This window comes from Muscardinus avellanarius, assembly GCF_963383645.1.
Source record: "Muscardinus avellanarius genome assembly, chromosome: 3".
Lineage (NCBI taxonomy): Eukaryota > Metazoa > Chordata > Mammalia > Rodentia > Gliridae > Muscardinus > Muscardinus avellanarius.
Genome location: NC_137788.1, coordinates 133,251,153 through 133,267,665, shown reverse-complemented (window position 1 = coordinate 133,267,665; position 16,513 = coordinate 133,251,153). Strand labels below are relative to the sequence as shown.

The window sequence follows — 16,513 nt, the reverse complement described above, 5'->3', positions numbered from 1 at the left end:
GCTCCTCTGTTCATGTGGCTCTTATATGGATGGCACTTGGAGCTTGGCTTCTACGTGACTTTTTGATCATTTATTTAACAGAGATACTGCACAGCTAACTGGCCCCCTGTACCACGCGAGCTGCAGGGATGCCACTCTTACACACGGGCCTTTCTCACCCCACACCTTCAGCTCCAGGAGGGCGGGGACCAGCCGCTTCCCCCTCTCTGCATCCTCCAGCTATGCAGCTCGGGCAGCTGATCTGGGCTCTGCCTGTTCCTGCTGTGCGGTTAGTGCCACAACACTAACCAAAACACGGCTTCATCACCAAGTTCTGCTTTAGGGAAACAGCAGCCAAACTGGGAACGCCGGGACAGGCTGGAGTCAGAGACGGCGCCACATGGCCCACACTTGGAGCAGCATTAAACGATGCCTGGGGGATGCGCTCAGCAAAGACAGCAGGGCCCAAAGAAATCTCCCCAGCCTCAAGGAACGTCTCCTAAAGCTGATCCTGGAACTGGAAAGGTGGAGAGTGTCTGGATGCCTGCAGGACACTCTGCCCTGGGTCTTGCCGCAGGTAGCCCAAACCAAAATCCAGTGACTTAAATTTCTCACAGCTGCCCCCAGACAACCAACTAACACACCAGGTGTGGACCACTGCCAATGACTTTTTCCTTTCCTAGTGTGTTTTGCTTGTACCGAGGGGCCTGGGGCCGGTGGACAGTGCGTGAAGCCAACTGCTCTCCGCCTCGACCATGGCCCGGAATAAGGCTCCAAGGTGCAGGGACCACAGGCGTGAGTTCAGCAAAGCATCCTCGGGAGGCACTGGCTTCGCAAGAATTCTTGCACTTTTTTTTGTGGGGTACTTGTAATTTAATTTTTCTAAACTAGTTTGAAATTTTTAAAACTACAAGAACATTTCCCTTCCTACTGTACACCAATAAGCATAGCTTCAATGTAGTACAGGAGAACAGTCCAGTGTTTTTCCTGGTTGTGTGTCTCTTCTCTGAGCCCAGTTTATGTGCCAGTAAAGTGGGAATAATAATAATCCTCAGTGTTCATGTGAAGGCAAAATGAGGTAACTTATAGAAAAAGAACTCTCTAACTTACGGGTTTAAAAATGTTATCTAGCTGGGCATGGTGGCGCACGCTTGTAATCCCCGTGCTTGGGAGGCGGAGACAGGAGGATTGCGCAGGTTCGAAGCCAGCCGCGCTGGGGTAAGAGACCCTGTTTCAAAAATATAAAGTAGGTCTGGGAGTGTAGCCCGGAGGTAGAAGGGCTTCCAGGAACCCCAGTATCACCGAAAAAAAAAAAAGTTATCTAGACAGGCGAGGTGGCGCATTCTAGTAATCCCAGCTTTTGGGAGGCTGAGACAGGAGGACTGCAGTTCGTGGATAGCCTCAGCTACTTAGCGAGGCTCTTTGCAACTTAGTGAAACCTTGTTTCAAAATAAAGAATAAAAAACAGGGCTGAGGATGTAGGTTGGAGGTAGAATGGCCCCTGGGTTCCATCTCCAGTATCACAAAACAACGAAAATGTTATCTAGCCAGGTGTGGTGGTGTATGCTTGTAATCCCAGTACTTGGGAGGCTGAGACAGGAGGATCGCCATTTGTGGTCAGTCTCAGCTACTTAGCAGGCCCTCTGCAGCCTAGTAAGCCCTTGTTTCAAAAATAAAAAGAATAAAAAAATAGGTCTGGGGATATAGCTCAGAGGTAGAATGCCCCTGGGTTCCATCCAGTACTGCAAAAAAAAAAAAAAAAAAAGTTATCTACTTAGAATATCTATGTATCTATCTCCTTATTGTTTTTGGAGACTGGCTCTGGTATGCCCTTTAGGCTGGTCTCAACTCCTGGGCTCAAGCAATCTTCCAGCCTTAGCTTCTGGAGTAGCTGGGACTATAGGTATCCACCGATAGATCTATTTTTCTTAATATTAGAGAATAGGAACCTTTTATGAATTAATCTGTTCCCAATGCAAATGTTACTCCAAATGCTTTCAAATTAATTCTAAGAAAATAATTTGTGGAAAGAATTTTGGCCACTGTGGATATCAGTGGGTCTGATATTCTCCTTATGACCCAAGCTGTGTTTCATATTTGTGTGCAAAGTATTCTGCTTCATAGATGCCTGACTGTCCTGTGACGTCCTGCCCCCGCCCCGCCACTATAAAGCCTCCCCAGATATACCAGCTGGAAGCAACCCTTCCCAGAATTCATTCTACCCCTTAAATTCAAGTTATTTCAGTATAGGTTTTTTTTTTTTTTTTTTTTTTTTTGGTGGTACTGGGGATGGAACCCAGGGGCTTTTTTCTACCTCCGGGCTATACTCCCAGACCTATTTTGTATTTTATTTGGAAACAGGGTCTCACTAAGTTGCTGAGAGCCTCACTTAAGTAGCTGAGGCTGGCTTCGAACCTGCGCGATCCTCCTGTCTCAGCCTTCCAAGCGCTGGGATTACAAGCGTGCGCCACCACGCCCGGCTAAATTCATGTTATTTCAATTCAGTAACCACTGATTGAGCATCCTACTCGGGGCTGATCTGCCCTCTGCGAACTCCTGCTCGCATTTACAGACTGTTACTGGTCCTGGTCACGACGTGGGAGTAGCACACTAGCAGAGGCACTTGCCGAGAGGAAGGGTGCCCTGCAAGAGGAAGTCACCAGCCCAACAGGAGCAGGCAGGGGAGGCAACAGAAAGGCTGGGTCTTGGAGGTGAAGCAGGAGCTTACCTTGCCCAAGCAAGGAAGAGGGATTCCTGGCAGAGGGCACGGCCCTGCAGGTATAGGTGAGAATGCCTGGGACGTCTGGGGACTGTGGCCTTGTGCACCCATCGGGCAGGCAGGTGTCTAGGAGTGGCTGAGGCCAAGAGGTGTGGGAGGCCAGAGGAGGAGGTGAGGGAGAAGAGGAGGTGAGGAAGGCCCCGGCCACTCCCCCATTCCATGCATGGTGTGTCTACCTCATGGTCCCTGAAGGGCTGCGGCCTGCCGGGGTCAGGACCAGGGCCTACGAGCCCCGATCGGGAACTAGTCTGCAATGCCCAGGGCACGTTCTCTCCTACCTCACAAGAGCAGAAAGGGCTTGTGTAAGGGCGGTCTGGACAGTGCAGCGGGTTGTGGCTTGGCCGCCCCTCGCAGCCTCTCTCACCTCTGGAGCTTGGTGCTTAACCCACTTTCTGGGCTCTGCGGTGGCTGCCGGTGCAGAAGCGCGGGAAGGGGCCTTTTCAGAAGGCAGAAAGTGGGGGTGCATGGCTCTGGTGACACCCCCTGATCTCCCTGATGGGGGGAGCAATACTCAGTTTGGGAGGAAGAAGTGTTGAGTGAAGAGCGGGGGCCGCAGGCCCCGTGGTAACCCAGCCTTCCAGGGCTGCCGGGTTGCCTTCCCGGGAGTTAGAGCAAAAGTATTCCAGAGGCAAGGCTGTGGCTTGAAAAAAAAAAATCATGTTTAATTTAAAAATTAGAAACTGGAGCAGGCTGTGAGCACAGGGGTTGATTGAAACAAAATTTAAATTCCTGTCAAGCCCATTTAAACACGGGGGCCCTTCATAGACAATTAGCTGCTCCCCGTGAATGCAGAATAAACTCAGGCCTGGTCACTGTGAGCGGAGAGGCGCCTACTGTGAGGCGCTGGAAAAAAAAATTAACTAAAAACAGGCTGTATGAAATATTTAGCCTTCCAGTATATCACAGGGGTCTGAAAGTGTAAACAAGACAAAAATCGATTCCTTGGTGCCCTCAAATCAATCCCCCAAAATGGTTAGGGCATCTGTTTCTGCTAAATTTTGTTTACATCGGCAGATCTGCCTTAATTGCGGTTGTTTATCTCTCCGTGTCCCTGGGGCCCTAATCTCCCGATTACTAATACTTAACACTCATTTCACATCTAAAGCTACTTCTAATCCTCAACAGGTTTTGGGGGCTCTTAAAATTATTGAAACCGCAGAGGCAGGAGACACAGCCGCTTTGTGAAAGGAACATTTTCTTATCTACTACCAGCTGGGCCCAATCATCACCAGGGACGCCCATAACAAAGGTGCTAAAAGGCTCCTCCACAATGACTGCTGCTCTACTGGGGATTCAGAGGAGAAAAAAGAGCTTTGATGGAAAAATCTGAACAAGAGGCTAAAGCAGTCCAGCCAAATAAAGTTACTGTCATAATCAAGTGCTGTCAATCACCATGAAAATCCAATTAAAAATGCTTCAGCACAGCCCTCTTAAGTGGAAAAATGCACCCTATTTATACAAATTTTTGTCAACTCCACGGCGATCCCACAATTAGAAAGTCCTGCTATTAATTGAATCCCCCTTCCCCCCAACTTGAGAAGAGATGCAGGGCATTCTGGAGCCTTCTGAGGGAGCCGAGACACACACAGGCTATTGGTATACAATTAAGAGTTAATCGGGTTACATTTGAAAATTCCATTTTTATTTGTGTCAAGGGAACCTTTGCACGAATAAACGAAGGGTACCTATTCTCCTACTTCAGAATCAGTGACCATTTATATCAAGAGAACAGAGGAGCGGTAAACTAGGATACTGGAAAGAAACTAGTCCAAGCTCCTGCAAATGTCTCTCGGTAGACCAAGGCCTAATGTTTAATTCTAATCTTGAAAATTAAATAGAGGACGGACGGCCCAAATGTCTCCACTGCCTTTCTGCAGTCTCTAAATGGCTACGTGAACCTCAAATTGTCTGCAGGCTGATTTGGTCTCCCCCCCAAATAACTGTGTATCTAAAGCCACAAGACTCATGATCCCCAAAGGTCTCTCTCAAAACTGCTACAAATTAAAAAGCAAACAACCCATTAAACAAATCCAGCTGGTTACAACTGTAAATAGGAGGCTTTTAATATTTTTTCAGCCTTTGAAATTCCTGGTTAGACTCATTAATAATTGATAAGAATCACATCTATTTATTGGCGTACACTCACAGGAAAACAACTTTGCTACCTTCAACAGCAATTCCCAATTCCCAAGGACTAGCTTTAAGATCCTTTTATATTTCCCCCTCAAATGGCTCAATGTCCCTGGTCTTTTTCAACCTAATCCACTATTCCCAAGAGCTGGGGGTGGGTGGCATGTATCTGACGTGCTGATAAAGACTTTGGGGTCCCCTGCCATTAATCTAACCAGGCGAAGATGGTGCTGGCCAGGTGGTCTCCTCTAGGTCCTGGCTCTCTGGTGACCTCTCGATTTGGAATTAACAGTTGGAGGTGAATTCTCCAGTGGACAGAATGCATGGCAAAGATCATGGTGCTACAGATCCACACCTGCTTAACAATTCCTGGCTGTTCTATACATAGAGGACAAGAAGGTGACCCTGGTGCTTGTTCTGATTGGCGGTGCCCACGTTGTACAGCTTTGAATATTATTCTGCAAATATTGCAAAATCTAGAAATTTGATCAAACCTAGATGAACTCGCCTAGCAGGAAGTCAAAGGCTTTTTTAAAAATAGCATTAGGGATTGGATCTAGGGGCATTCTACCTCTATGCTATACACCCTCAACCTTGTTTTATTTTTTATTTTGAAACAGAGTCTCACCAAGTTGCCGAGGTTGGACTCAAAGGTGTAATGTTCTTGTCTCAGCCTCCCAAGTACTGGGATTACAGGCATGCACCCCCACGTCCAGCTAAACAAAAGCCTAACCTCTGCTGTAAATCATAGCATCTGAAGATTCCTTGTTCGTGGGTCAGTTTGTTTGGCTTTGTGAGGTCCTAGAGAGCAAGGCACATGTCTTTTTTGTCTTGAGCACAGTGTTTTACGGACTTAGACCTGAGAACAGTACACACAGAGTGGTCCACAGTGTCTTGCCTGAATGACAGTGACCTGTGGAGGTCTTGATCCTCCTTCAAGGAACTCACAATCTAGTTGGAGAGGAAAGTGAGTTTCATTATACCAGTGAGTTCCACCTCTGGCTGCTCCTTGCAGTCACCTAGAGAGCTCTGAAATATTTTAAAGAGTGGCTGCTCTCGTACCCAAATGCCAAAGGTCCTTTACGCAAGGCTAGGATCCTAGCATTTCTGTCTTAATTTGTTTTGGTACTGGGGACCAAACTCAAGGGCATTCTACCTTCAAGCTACACCCTCACCCCTCACTCCTTTTTATTTTGGAGCAGAGTCTTGCTAAGTTTGCTTATGGTCTCACTAAGTGGCTGAGGCTGGCCTTGGACTTGCGATTCTCCTGTCTCAGCCTCACAAGTACTGGCATTACAGGCATCTGCTATCACCTTTTTTCTGGCCCTCCCAGATGATTCTGATGGATAGACAGGGTTAAGAACTGTGTATCACATGGAACAACTCTGGAGAGAAGAGGAATATGTTACCAGCTGCTGTTCCAAGTTTGATACAAGATATTCTGGAGGGCCGAGAGAGGGGGCAAGCCCCCAACAAAGGGGCAAAGCTGCAGGGAAGAGGATGAAGGCTTTGGTGGCGAGGGGACAGGAGGGCCTTGGAAGCTGCGGTCACCACCCAGACAGCAGAAGTAGCATCCAGTGAGGAACCAGACTGTAACAAACTCCATGACCCACCGTGGCCCCCAGTGGACCAGCATGGCACCTAAGAAGAGCCGGGCTGACTACCGCACCCGCGGTGATCACACTTCCTGCCGTCAGAGGATGCAGGGACCCCAAGGAGCTGCTGTGAGGGTGACGGTCAGCCCAGGGAGACGAGAAGGAAGCACTGCAGGCACGGGTTCAAACCACAGCCTTAATAAACAGCCAATCACCACCGAGACTAGACTTGAGTGATGGAGGAAAGTTATCCTTAACGAGGGAATTAACACTGCCAGTGATCCGAAAAGGACAGGCTTTCTCTGCACCTCTCTACCATGTACATACATATAAAGACACACACACACACACGCTCACACATGTGCACACACACACATATATGTTTATCTGCTAAGACTCATGAAAAGATTAAGCAGGCACATCTAAGGAAAAACAAAGCCTGTTTTCTGGGGTTATAATCTCTCTGTTCTTGCTGAAGTGCTAACGTGTCATCAAAAATTCAAATTAAAGCTGTCTGATTTAGTGCGATCTCAAGCATCCAGACAGTGGTTCTGCCGTTGTAATTATGTGCAATTAAAAAGCTAAAAGCAACTTCTTTATTGGTGGAGTCCTATTTATAAGCCGACACAAACAGATGATTTTAAAGGCCTTCGGAACCGGAGGAAAAAATCATTATGTGGCTGTCACCTGGACCCTAAGTGGAGCCCCATGCTCTTGTGATGTGCTCGTGGGACCCAGCCAGGACTTCTCTCTGCAGATGAGCTGCTTTGTATGCACCATTAAAACGAATAGTCCAAACCCAAAATGACGTCTGAAGAACAGGTGGCCAGACACACACGCTTGGCTCTAAAAGTCCATTTTAAAACGTGCAGCACGTGACTCGGGTGAGAGCTAAGTGTAGTGGGTGCACAAGTGCAGCGAGCCCACAGTGCTTGCTAACCATCATCAGTATTTTTAAAGGCTTCCACTTTTGCAAGCACAATGGACCCTGAGCCCTATCCATGGGGCTGCAGAACGATATCTTTCCTCATCTCGGTGTGGAGGGCACGGGCAAGCCCTGGCTCAAAATAACTGGGAACTCGCTTTTGGCCTGTTTAGTGGAAGGTGGTGGTGACGCCATCTCCCTCACAGTCGGGCACTTCCAGAAAGCGGTCACAGGAGAATCCCCGACCTTCCTATCAACCACAAAGGACTGCCCACTCTCATGGAGAGAAGGTCCTTCTCTCCCATCCTCCACTTCCTGAGGGCTCCCTTCCCCTGCCTCCATCAAACCACGGCCCCTCCCCTTCTTTCCAGCCATTCCTAAATAACAAACATTCCCTCTATTGCAGTAGCCTTAATAAAAATTATCTTTGTGTGTGTGTGCGTGGTACTGGGGATTGAGCTCAGGGGCATTCTACCTCTGGGCTACACCCCCTGCCCTATGTTTTTTTAAATTTTTATATTTTTGAAACAGGGTCCCACTGAGTTGCAGAGGACCTCGTGAGGCTGCTGAGGCTGGCTGCAAACCTGTGATCCTCTTGGCTCAGCTTCCCAAGTATTGGGATTACAAGTGTGCGCCAGAAAGCCTGGCTAAAAAAAATTATCTTTTTTTTTTTTTTTTTTTTTTTTGTGGTACTGGGGTTCCTGGAAGCCCTTCTACCTCCGGGCTACACTCCCAGACCTATTTTTACATTTTTATTTGGAAACAGGGTCTCCTAAGCCAGCCAGCGCGCGCGGCCGGCTTCGAACCTGCGCGATCCTCCTGTCTCTGCCTCCCAAGCGTGGGGATTACAAGCGTGCGCCACCACGCCCGGCAAAAATTTATCTTTTTAATTGTCCAGTACATTCTGTCTTTCCCAGTGGTCAGAAGGCATGGGTCTAAGAATGGCAAACGAAACCATTTGATGCGAACCCCAAAGTCACATTGGAGTTTTGAGTGTGGGGGGGACAGAACTCAAACACAGTGCTTCTTCTGCTTTTTAAAAGGGAACGCGCAAATGCCCAATTTATCGTATACCTTGATTAACTGAGAGGACAACCAACCAGACCACCGAAAATGTAATTACAATCAGGGTTGGGAAAGCAGAAAAGCTACAAGTGACAATTTAATTTAGAGGAGTTAAACAAGTTAACATCTCTTTGCAAGTAATTAAATGTTTAAACAGATTTTTCTAGAGCAGTTTGGTGTTTATTAGCCCCCCAAAATTACCACCTCTCATACATAAAGCCTTCACTGAGTAAGGAGGTGCCTTCAAGTCTCAGCTGCTGGGACTAGAGGAAGGGAAAAAAGACTCTGAAAGCAGGACGTCGATGATAACCGGCACCTGCCCCCTAGGACCCACACCTGCTTCTAGTATTTCCGGTCCCACTATCTTCTTGCTTTCTAAGCAAAACGTTAACTTTCAATCGCCAACAGCGTCCCTGGTTTTCGTGAGGAGCCCGAATGGAAAACCAAACCGGAGGAAGGACCTAGCCGAGGACGCCCTGCTCTGGAGTGTACAAGAAATGCGCAAAATAACAGATATTATTAGAACCTAAGGAGAAAAGCCATGTTTTCCAACAATTACTAAAGCAGTGTAGTAATGGCATAAAGGCAATTTCTGCGCCAGCTTGTTCCTCTGAAATTCTCTCTGCCACTGAACAGCTAGAACAGATAATAACTATTAGTAAATCAAACTCCTCTGCAATATCCAGCTGTGCCTCACGCATTTACATACAGATAGAATGGGTATATGTTTTTAATATGTATGGGATACGTACTTTCCCCATAGCCGAAGTGCACGCTACAGAGGAAGAGGAGAATAGGAATCGGATCAGCATGAGATAATAAAGTGGCCTAGATAAAGTATTAGCCAGCGATTGATCTCAAACCGGGATGCTGCTTCTTCTGACCTGATTACTTACTATGCATAGATTCCATTAAATAGAGCTTAGACATGGGCAGCTCCTGGAAATACTCTAAATGCATAGAAGGCTGTACGGCACTCGGAGCCCAAACTGTGAGTGTGTGGGTGCCCGCAGCCCTCACCCCCTGCTGGAGCCAAGGCCCTCATCCGGGACAGGCTGGGAGGTTAAAGGGCTGCCTGCCAGCTGGTGGAGGCCTGCTGAGTCCCGTGGGGTGGGGGTGGGGCTCTCCCCTCCCCCACGCGGCATGAGCATCCTTCCGGTGAATGACCGACCCTCCAGAGCTGCTTGTAGCTCCTGGTGAATGACCGACCCTCCAGAGCTGCTTGTAGCTCCTGGCTACACAGGCTAAGGAACCGAATGGGGAAGGTAGCCAGGGAGCTTAACAATCATTTAGGGTCATCATGGTCTCCTTTGAAAAACTGGTGACAGCCATGAATTTCTTTTCAGGAAAAAAAAAAAAAAAGCAAACCTCCCCATGCACCCAGGATTCTGTATTTTAGGAGCTCTAACAGGCTTCCTGAAGCCACAGAGCCCTGGACCAGGCCTGGTCCAGCACTCTCTGTCCCTTGGTTTTGCAGATGACGCTGCTGGAGTGGAAGGGGACAGGTTACTGCCCGAGCTGCGGGCAACACGGGAAGGGGCATGGCAAAGGCCCCCCCGCTCACTCATGGCTCACCTTAGCTGCCAGAGAACCTAGGGAGAGCGGAGTTCCTCGGAGGCATTCTCTATGGCTTACAGAGGCAAGGACTATACATCACGCTTCTCGTCGGATCCCTCTCATTTAAAAATATTTAAACATATCATTTGAATAGCAAAATCAGATAGAACCCCCATCTCAGTGCGCCCTTCTTTGGCGGTCTCTCTTCTTAAGTCTGTTTTTGCTTTTGTGCTTTGTTTCCTTGATGTGATTATTACGTTACGGGGGTATTTCTCTACCACCTTTGCGTTCTTCTTCTCTCTTGCTGCAGTCCCACCAATCACTTCTTACTGGCACAAGCTGACTTTCCCCCCACGCCAGGAGTCTGAAGCCCGCTCAGTGTGCTACCTGCCACCTCCTCAGAGTCTCAACCTCCAGAAAATTTATTTTTCTCAGTTTGTTGGCTCCGGGCCACAAAGCCGGGCAGCACAGCCATTGGTCTCTCTGTGACTCTGTCAGTGAGACTTCAAAGTGGGCACTTCAATAATAGAATCATTATTACAGGAGGAAAAAGAACTGGGGGGAGGTTTCCTATCTAAAAGCCCTTTTCAAATACTACCATAGCGTTTCCCCGGTTCCTCGGCGGGATCCCTACAGAACTCTGCAGGTCCTTTTATTTTTTATTTTTTTTGTGACACTGGGGATGGAACCTAGGGGCATCGTACCTCTGAACTACACTCTCAGCCCTATTTTGTATTCTTTATTTTGAAACAGGGTCTCACTGAGTTGCGAAGGGCCTCACTCAGTAGCCGAGGCTCCCTGGGAACCACGATCCTCCGGTCTCAGCCTCCCGAATGCTGGGATTACCAGCGTGCGCCACCGTGCCCGGCTCTGCAGGTCCTTTATAACGGTTACCTCATCCTAGTTTTTTTGTGTACCTGCCGAGTCCCGGCAAGGCTGCACACATGTGGCTTACTCTTCATCTTCTGCTGGGTCTAACACAAGACTCTTCACACAGCAGTGTGTCTATAACACTGCTGAATTCCACCGCTGACTTGGTCTAGGGATCTGGTGAGAGGATGCGGCTGTCAATGAAGAAATGGAGTGAATTCTTTACAGAACTTCACAGCTGGACAACTGGAGCTCAGATGGACTTTGGCCTCCCCAAAATCCAAGTGTTAAGGGAGCTTCTCGGTCCAGTCTTGTAAGACTTAGAGTTAGGACATAAAATTGACAGCCATCTGAAGAACCACACACAGTAGAGGGAATTAAATAAATAAATAAGAGAGTTCTAACACTGGAGTTTTAATGGCTTTAACAGTTTAATCTTGGCCAGGAATGGTGGTACATGCCTGTAATCTCAGTATATGGGAGATTGAGACAGGAGGATTGCAGTTTTTTGTCTTTTTTTTTTTTTTTTTTGGTGGTACTGGAGATGTTTCTATCTATCTATGTATCTATCTATTAAATTTTGTAGTACTGGGGATGGAACCCAGGGGCATTCTACCTCCGAGCTACAGCCCTAGCCCTATTTTTTATTCTTTATTTTGTGGTACTGGGGTTCCTGGAAGCCCTTCTACCTCCGGGCTACACTCCCAGACCTATTTTTACATTTTTTTATTTGGAAACAGGGTCTCCTAAGCCAGCGTGCGCGGCTGGCTTCGAACCTGCGCAATCCTCCTGTCTCTGCCTCCCAAGCGCGGGGATTACAAGCGTGCGCCACCACGCCCGGCAGTTATTCTTTATTTTGAAACAGGGTCTCACTGAGTTGCAAAGGGCCTCACTAAGTAGCTGAGGCTGTCTGTGAACTGTGAGCCTCTGGTCTCAGCCTCCCGAATGCTGGGGTCACAAGTGTGCGCCACCACGCCCGGCTAGGATTGCAGGTTTGAGGATAGCTTCAGCAATGTCATGAGACTCTCAGCAACTTAGGGAAACCTTTTCAAAAGAGAAAAATAGAATAGAGATGGGGTGTAGCTTAGACAACTGCCAGTAAAACACACACACACACACACACACACACACACACACACACACACACACACAGAGTTTAATACTTCATCTTTAAGGCTGACGTGGACGATGACTTTAAGACTTGGCACTGGGTATCCTGGTATATATGGTAACCTCACCGATAAGGACAAAGACCACTTGAGCATCCACCATGTACACAGCCGGGCCAAGGCATCAGTCAGGGTTGTCTGGCCCGACCTGCATTCTGATTTTCTTAGGCTGCAATGTGTTGTGTTCAACAGTCAGAACTATACCTGGAGTTCATTGAAGAGTTTCCAAATAGTGAACCTAGAGAATTCCAAATAGTGAATTTTTTTTTTTTTTTTGGTAGTACTGGGGTTCCTGGAAGCCCTTCTACCTCCGGGCTACACTCCCGGACCTATTTTTACATTTTTATTTGGAAACAGGGTCTCCTAAGCCAGCGTGTGCGGCTGGCTCCGAACCTGCGCAATCCTCCTGTCTCTGCCTCCCAAGCGCGGGGATTACAAGCGTGCGTCACCGCGCCCGGCCAAATGGTGAATTTCTGAATAGTGAAATTCTCAGTATTTCTACCCAGCTCCACCTCTGATTTTCTTCTTCACATTTGGAAAATGCAAACCCACAGAGGAACTCTGACAATCCCGAGGGCCTGCCTCTTGGCTGATGTGAAAGTGCAGCTCGCACGGGCACCCTGCTGGCTGGAGTTACCACGCCTGGGAGTCAGATAAACTGCTCCTTCTGTGAGAGGCGCGGCCCCACCCACAGTGACAAATGTCCTCTTCAGCCCGTGTATTCTAGAGGAGGCTCTCAGCTTCCAGATGGGAGCACCATCAAATATGTTGGGGGTGGAGAGGGAAAAGGAAAAATTAAAGCCATTAATATGCTAGAAGGAATAAAAAACTGTCCTGTGTGATTCATTTCTTAAGCCTCGGTCCCTAGGATGTGACTCAAGTTTAAGGTAAGGGGCAAGTTTCCCATCCTTTCTGGGCCTGATCTTTTGGCAAAAGGTAGGCAGGGCTCAACTCCTTGACCACCCCATCCTTCCCTTGTTTCCTGACTCTTCCCTGAGACTTTACCAAATGAGAAGTGCTTTACTACTACTGCTAGACCTCTGAAAATAAGTTCTTCTAAAGCCAAACAGTGAGTAGGTATTGTGGTACACACCTATAATCCCGGTACTTGGGAGTCTGAGACAGGAGGATTGTCGGTTAGGGGCCAGCGCTTTGGTAATTTAGCAAGACCTTGTTTCAAAATGAAAAATGAAATAGCGCTGGGATGTAGCTCAGAAGAAGAACACTGTTGGGTTCAATCTCCAGTTACACACACACACACACACACACACACACACACACACACTGTGGTGATGGAGGAGACAATGAGTGGAGCACCGTTAGTTGAGACAGGACATGGGAAAGCACCATTTAAAAGATCCAACCAGCCGGGCGTGGTGGCGCACGCTTGTAATCCCAGCATTTGGGAGGCTGAGACAGGAGGGTTGTGGTTCGGGGCCAGCCTCAGCTACTTCGTGAGGCCCTTTTGCAATTCAGTGAAACCCTGTTTCAAAATAAAAAAATAAAAAATAGGGCTGGGGGTATAGTTCCAAGGTAGAATGCCCCTGAGTTTCATCTCCAGTATCACAAAAATAAATAAAAATAAATAAAACATCCAACTAGCTGGGAAAAGTGGCACATGCCTCTACATACTTGGGAGGCTGAGACAGGAGGACCACAAGTTTGCGGCCATCCTCAGCAATTTAGTGAGACCCTCAGCAACTTAGTGAGACCCTGTCTCCAAATTAAAAAAAAAAAAAAAAAAAACAGGGCTGGGGCTGTAGCCCAGTGGTAGAAGGCCCCTGGTCTTCATGCCTAGTAAGACACAAACACATACACACACGCACACACATACACACACCCCAAGAACAAACAAACAAAAACCCCTCAAGTGGCTAGGCACAGTGGTTTATGCCTACAATCCCAGTTCTTAGGAGGCTGAGACAGGAGGTTTGAGGCCGACCTGGGCAACTTAGTAAGAACCTGTATCAAAAAAAAAAAAAAAAAAAAAAAAAAAAGGGCTGGGATACAGCTGTGGTAGAGAGCTGCTGGATTCCATCCCCAGTATCACAAAACAAACAACCCAGGAAAACCAGAACCAACACCAAAATCAAAACCAAAACACCACAGTGAGTCTTAACTAGCGAGTGTTCGAGTAAGTATAGGATGGTGATTCCAGTGCCTGTATTTTTCATTGTACTTTATCATTTATTAGCATTTGTTAATTAAAAAATGTGGAAGAACATGCACCAGAGTATAAAGAAATATATCTAAATAGGTATCCTCCTCCCACACACAAGAACACATATATCCACATCCACTTGCTTTCAAGGTGCTGAAACGACTCACCCTTTAGCCTTGTCTTTATGACTCGCTACCCTGGAGAGGTGTTCTTAACCCACACACACATCCGTATACATTTATGGGTCTATGCATGACCTGCAGATGTTTTATTTATAAGTGGCCAACTCACTGCAGCCTTGGAACACACATTTACAAACATATCTGTTTTATGAAACCCTATTCCTCTGTTTTAATAGCTGAACTACCCAGCCATAGCATAATAATGTACAAGGTAAATGGGCCTCCATCTCTAGAACCTGTTCCAAGTTTTCTCAAATGTGACTAACTGCAAGAATTCCCCAGTCATCAAAGAGATCAGACCCAAACCCAAACCCAACCACTCAAAAAACAAAAACAAAAACAACCCCCCCCCCAAACGCCCAAACCCGCACCAGTTTATTCTAGATGTGAACCCTGTCTGGTTATAAACTGTAGAGGTTTTAGGGGTGAACTTTAACTTGAAACTAACCTGAAAAAAATTTTTCTACCTGGAGAGTACTTGCAATCGAAAGGGAAAGGGATTCTATATGCGAGAGTGAAATCTGAAATTGGGGCGCTTAGGGTGTTTATTAGAATGGAACATAGGATGGAAACCTCTCAGCTGGTATTTGTGAGACACACACTGGTTAAAGAGGTGAAGAAACTCGGTGGAGGTGTGCTCTGACCGCAGACGGCTGAAGACAGGGCGTGGTGTGCAAAACATCGGAAAGAGCAGACTATAATTATTATTTACTAATGTTCCATCCTAATGTCATTCTAACAGCTTGTGCATCGTCAAATCAACAATCTGCACTAAATAAATGACCATTTGGAAACTGTTAGGGAGCGTCTCTGTTCCTCTCCCTGCTTGAGTAAAAACTGTCATTTGCAATCAAAGAAAGCTGCCTTAGAGCTGGGAACACGGCGCCAGCAGCCTCGGAGCGTCGCTTTCTAAGGAAAGGCCAAAGAGTCACGTTCACTTGATCTTCTGCAGCCAATCTTTGGTCTTCCCTTGGGAAGAGTCAGCCTGTTTTTGGTGCAGTCCTCTAGGAAATCCCGTATGGAGTCCTCCTTGGATACATGTGGAATTTCCTGGAGGACTGTACCAAAAATAGGCTGACCCTTTTCTCTGTTACCAGGCCTTTGGTTTCTGAAAAGATCTGACAGCAGATGTGGAGTTCATGGCCCTTGAGTGAGGCCAAAAGGAGAGAGTTCTGCACTAAGTTTCAAAAAGGTGATGTTTTTTTTTTTTTTAAAGTAAAAACCGTATCAAGGGCATGGGCTTCAAAAACACCCACCCTAAAGAAGTAAATAATGCCGCTCTTCCAGTCTCTGGACTTTAAACTTCCTGGTAGTCTTTTCATCAGAAGGCTAAACATCAATATAAACCTTGAGAATTCTAATATAACCAAAAAAATTACTTACCATCAATTCCTCAGGCGCTGGCCTTTCTTTTGGCTGTTTTCGCATGCTGAAGTAGAAAAGACAGACACCGTCATATTATCGTTATCGCTTGTAAATTTTGGCTGTTAATTTCCACCACTATTTCCCCTTGAATTTAGATGTTTTCAAAATCATCATATTTAATTCCTGGTCCAAGTAAACACAAATATTTCTTTTATTTTGGCCTTTATCAGATTTCTAGGGAACTTATGAATCAGAAACACAAAGTTTATTATTTTTTTTCAGTTACTTTTGTAAGACAGTTAAAGCAGCAATGCTCTCTCTCTCTCTCTCTCTGACTCAGTTATCATTTTATTTCAATCTTAAATTTCGGGAACAGCACATTTCTGTTTTGGTAACTGGGATAAGACAGTAAGACAATAGCCACGATTGTCAAGTCAAATGAGAAATCATCTCATTCCTTCACTATTACTCCCAGTGGCAAGTCAAGTATATAAAAGAGGTCAGGAAACCAGATAATGCTACTACGTTACAAATGGGTTCTTACATATTATTTTGACTAGCATTTAGTTTGGCTACAAAGCAGACTGATAATTCATTCAATGGTTGTGGGGTAGCTAAATTGTTTTTTTTTTTTTTAAAGCTGTTTAAGAATCACATTCCTCAAGCAAAATATTTATTTGTCTTCCATCCAACAGCTCTAATTAGTGGCTGTAGCATGGACTTAGCTATGGGATGA

General features: G+C 46.6%; 1 protein-coding gene across 3 annotated transcripts in view; it reads right to left on the bottom strand.

Moving 5' to 3' along the window:
* Positions 1-16,513, bottom strand: part of MAP2K5 (mitogen-activated protein kinase kinase 5) — a gene marked incomplete at both ends in the record, with an annotated part of 273,181 nt that overhangs the window by 22,266 nt on the left and 234,402 nt on the right. For all 3 annotated transcript variants that reach the window (XM_080690438.1, XM_080690439.1, XM_080690440.1), the window contains one exon: positions 15,796-15,841. In XM_080690438.1, coding sequence (XP_080546564.1) covers positions 15,796-15,841 — 46 coding nt within the window. The remainder of the gene's footprint in view (positions 1-15,795; positions 15,842-16,513) is intronic.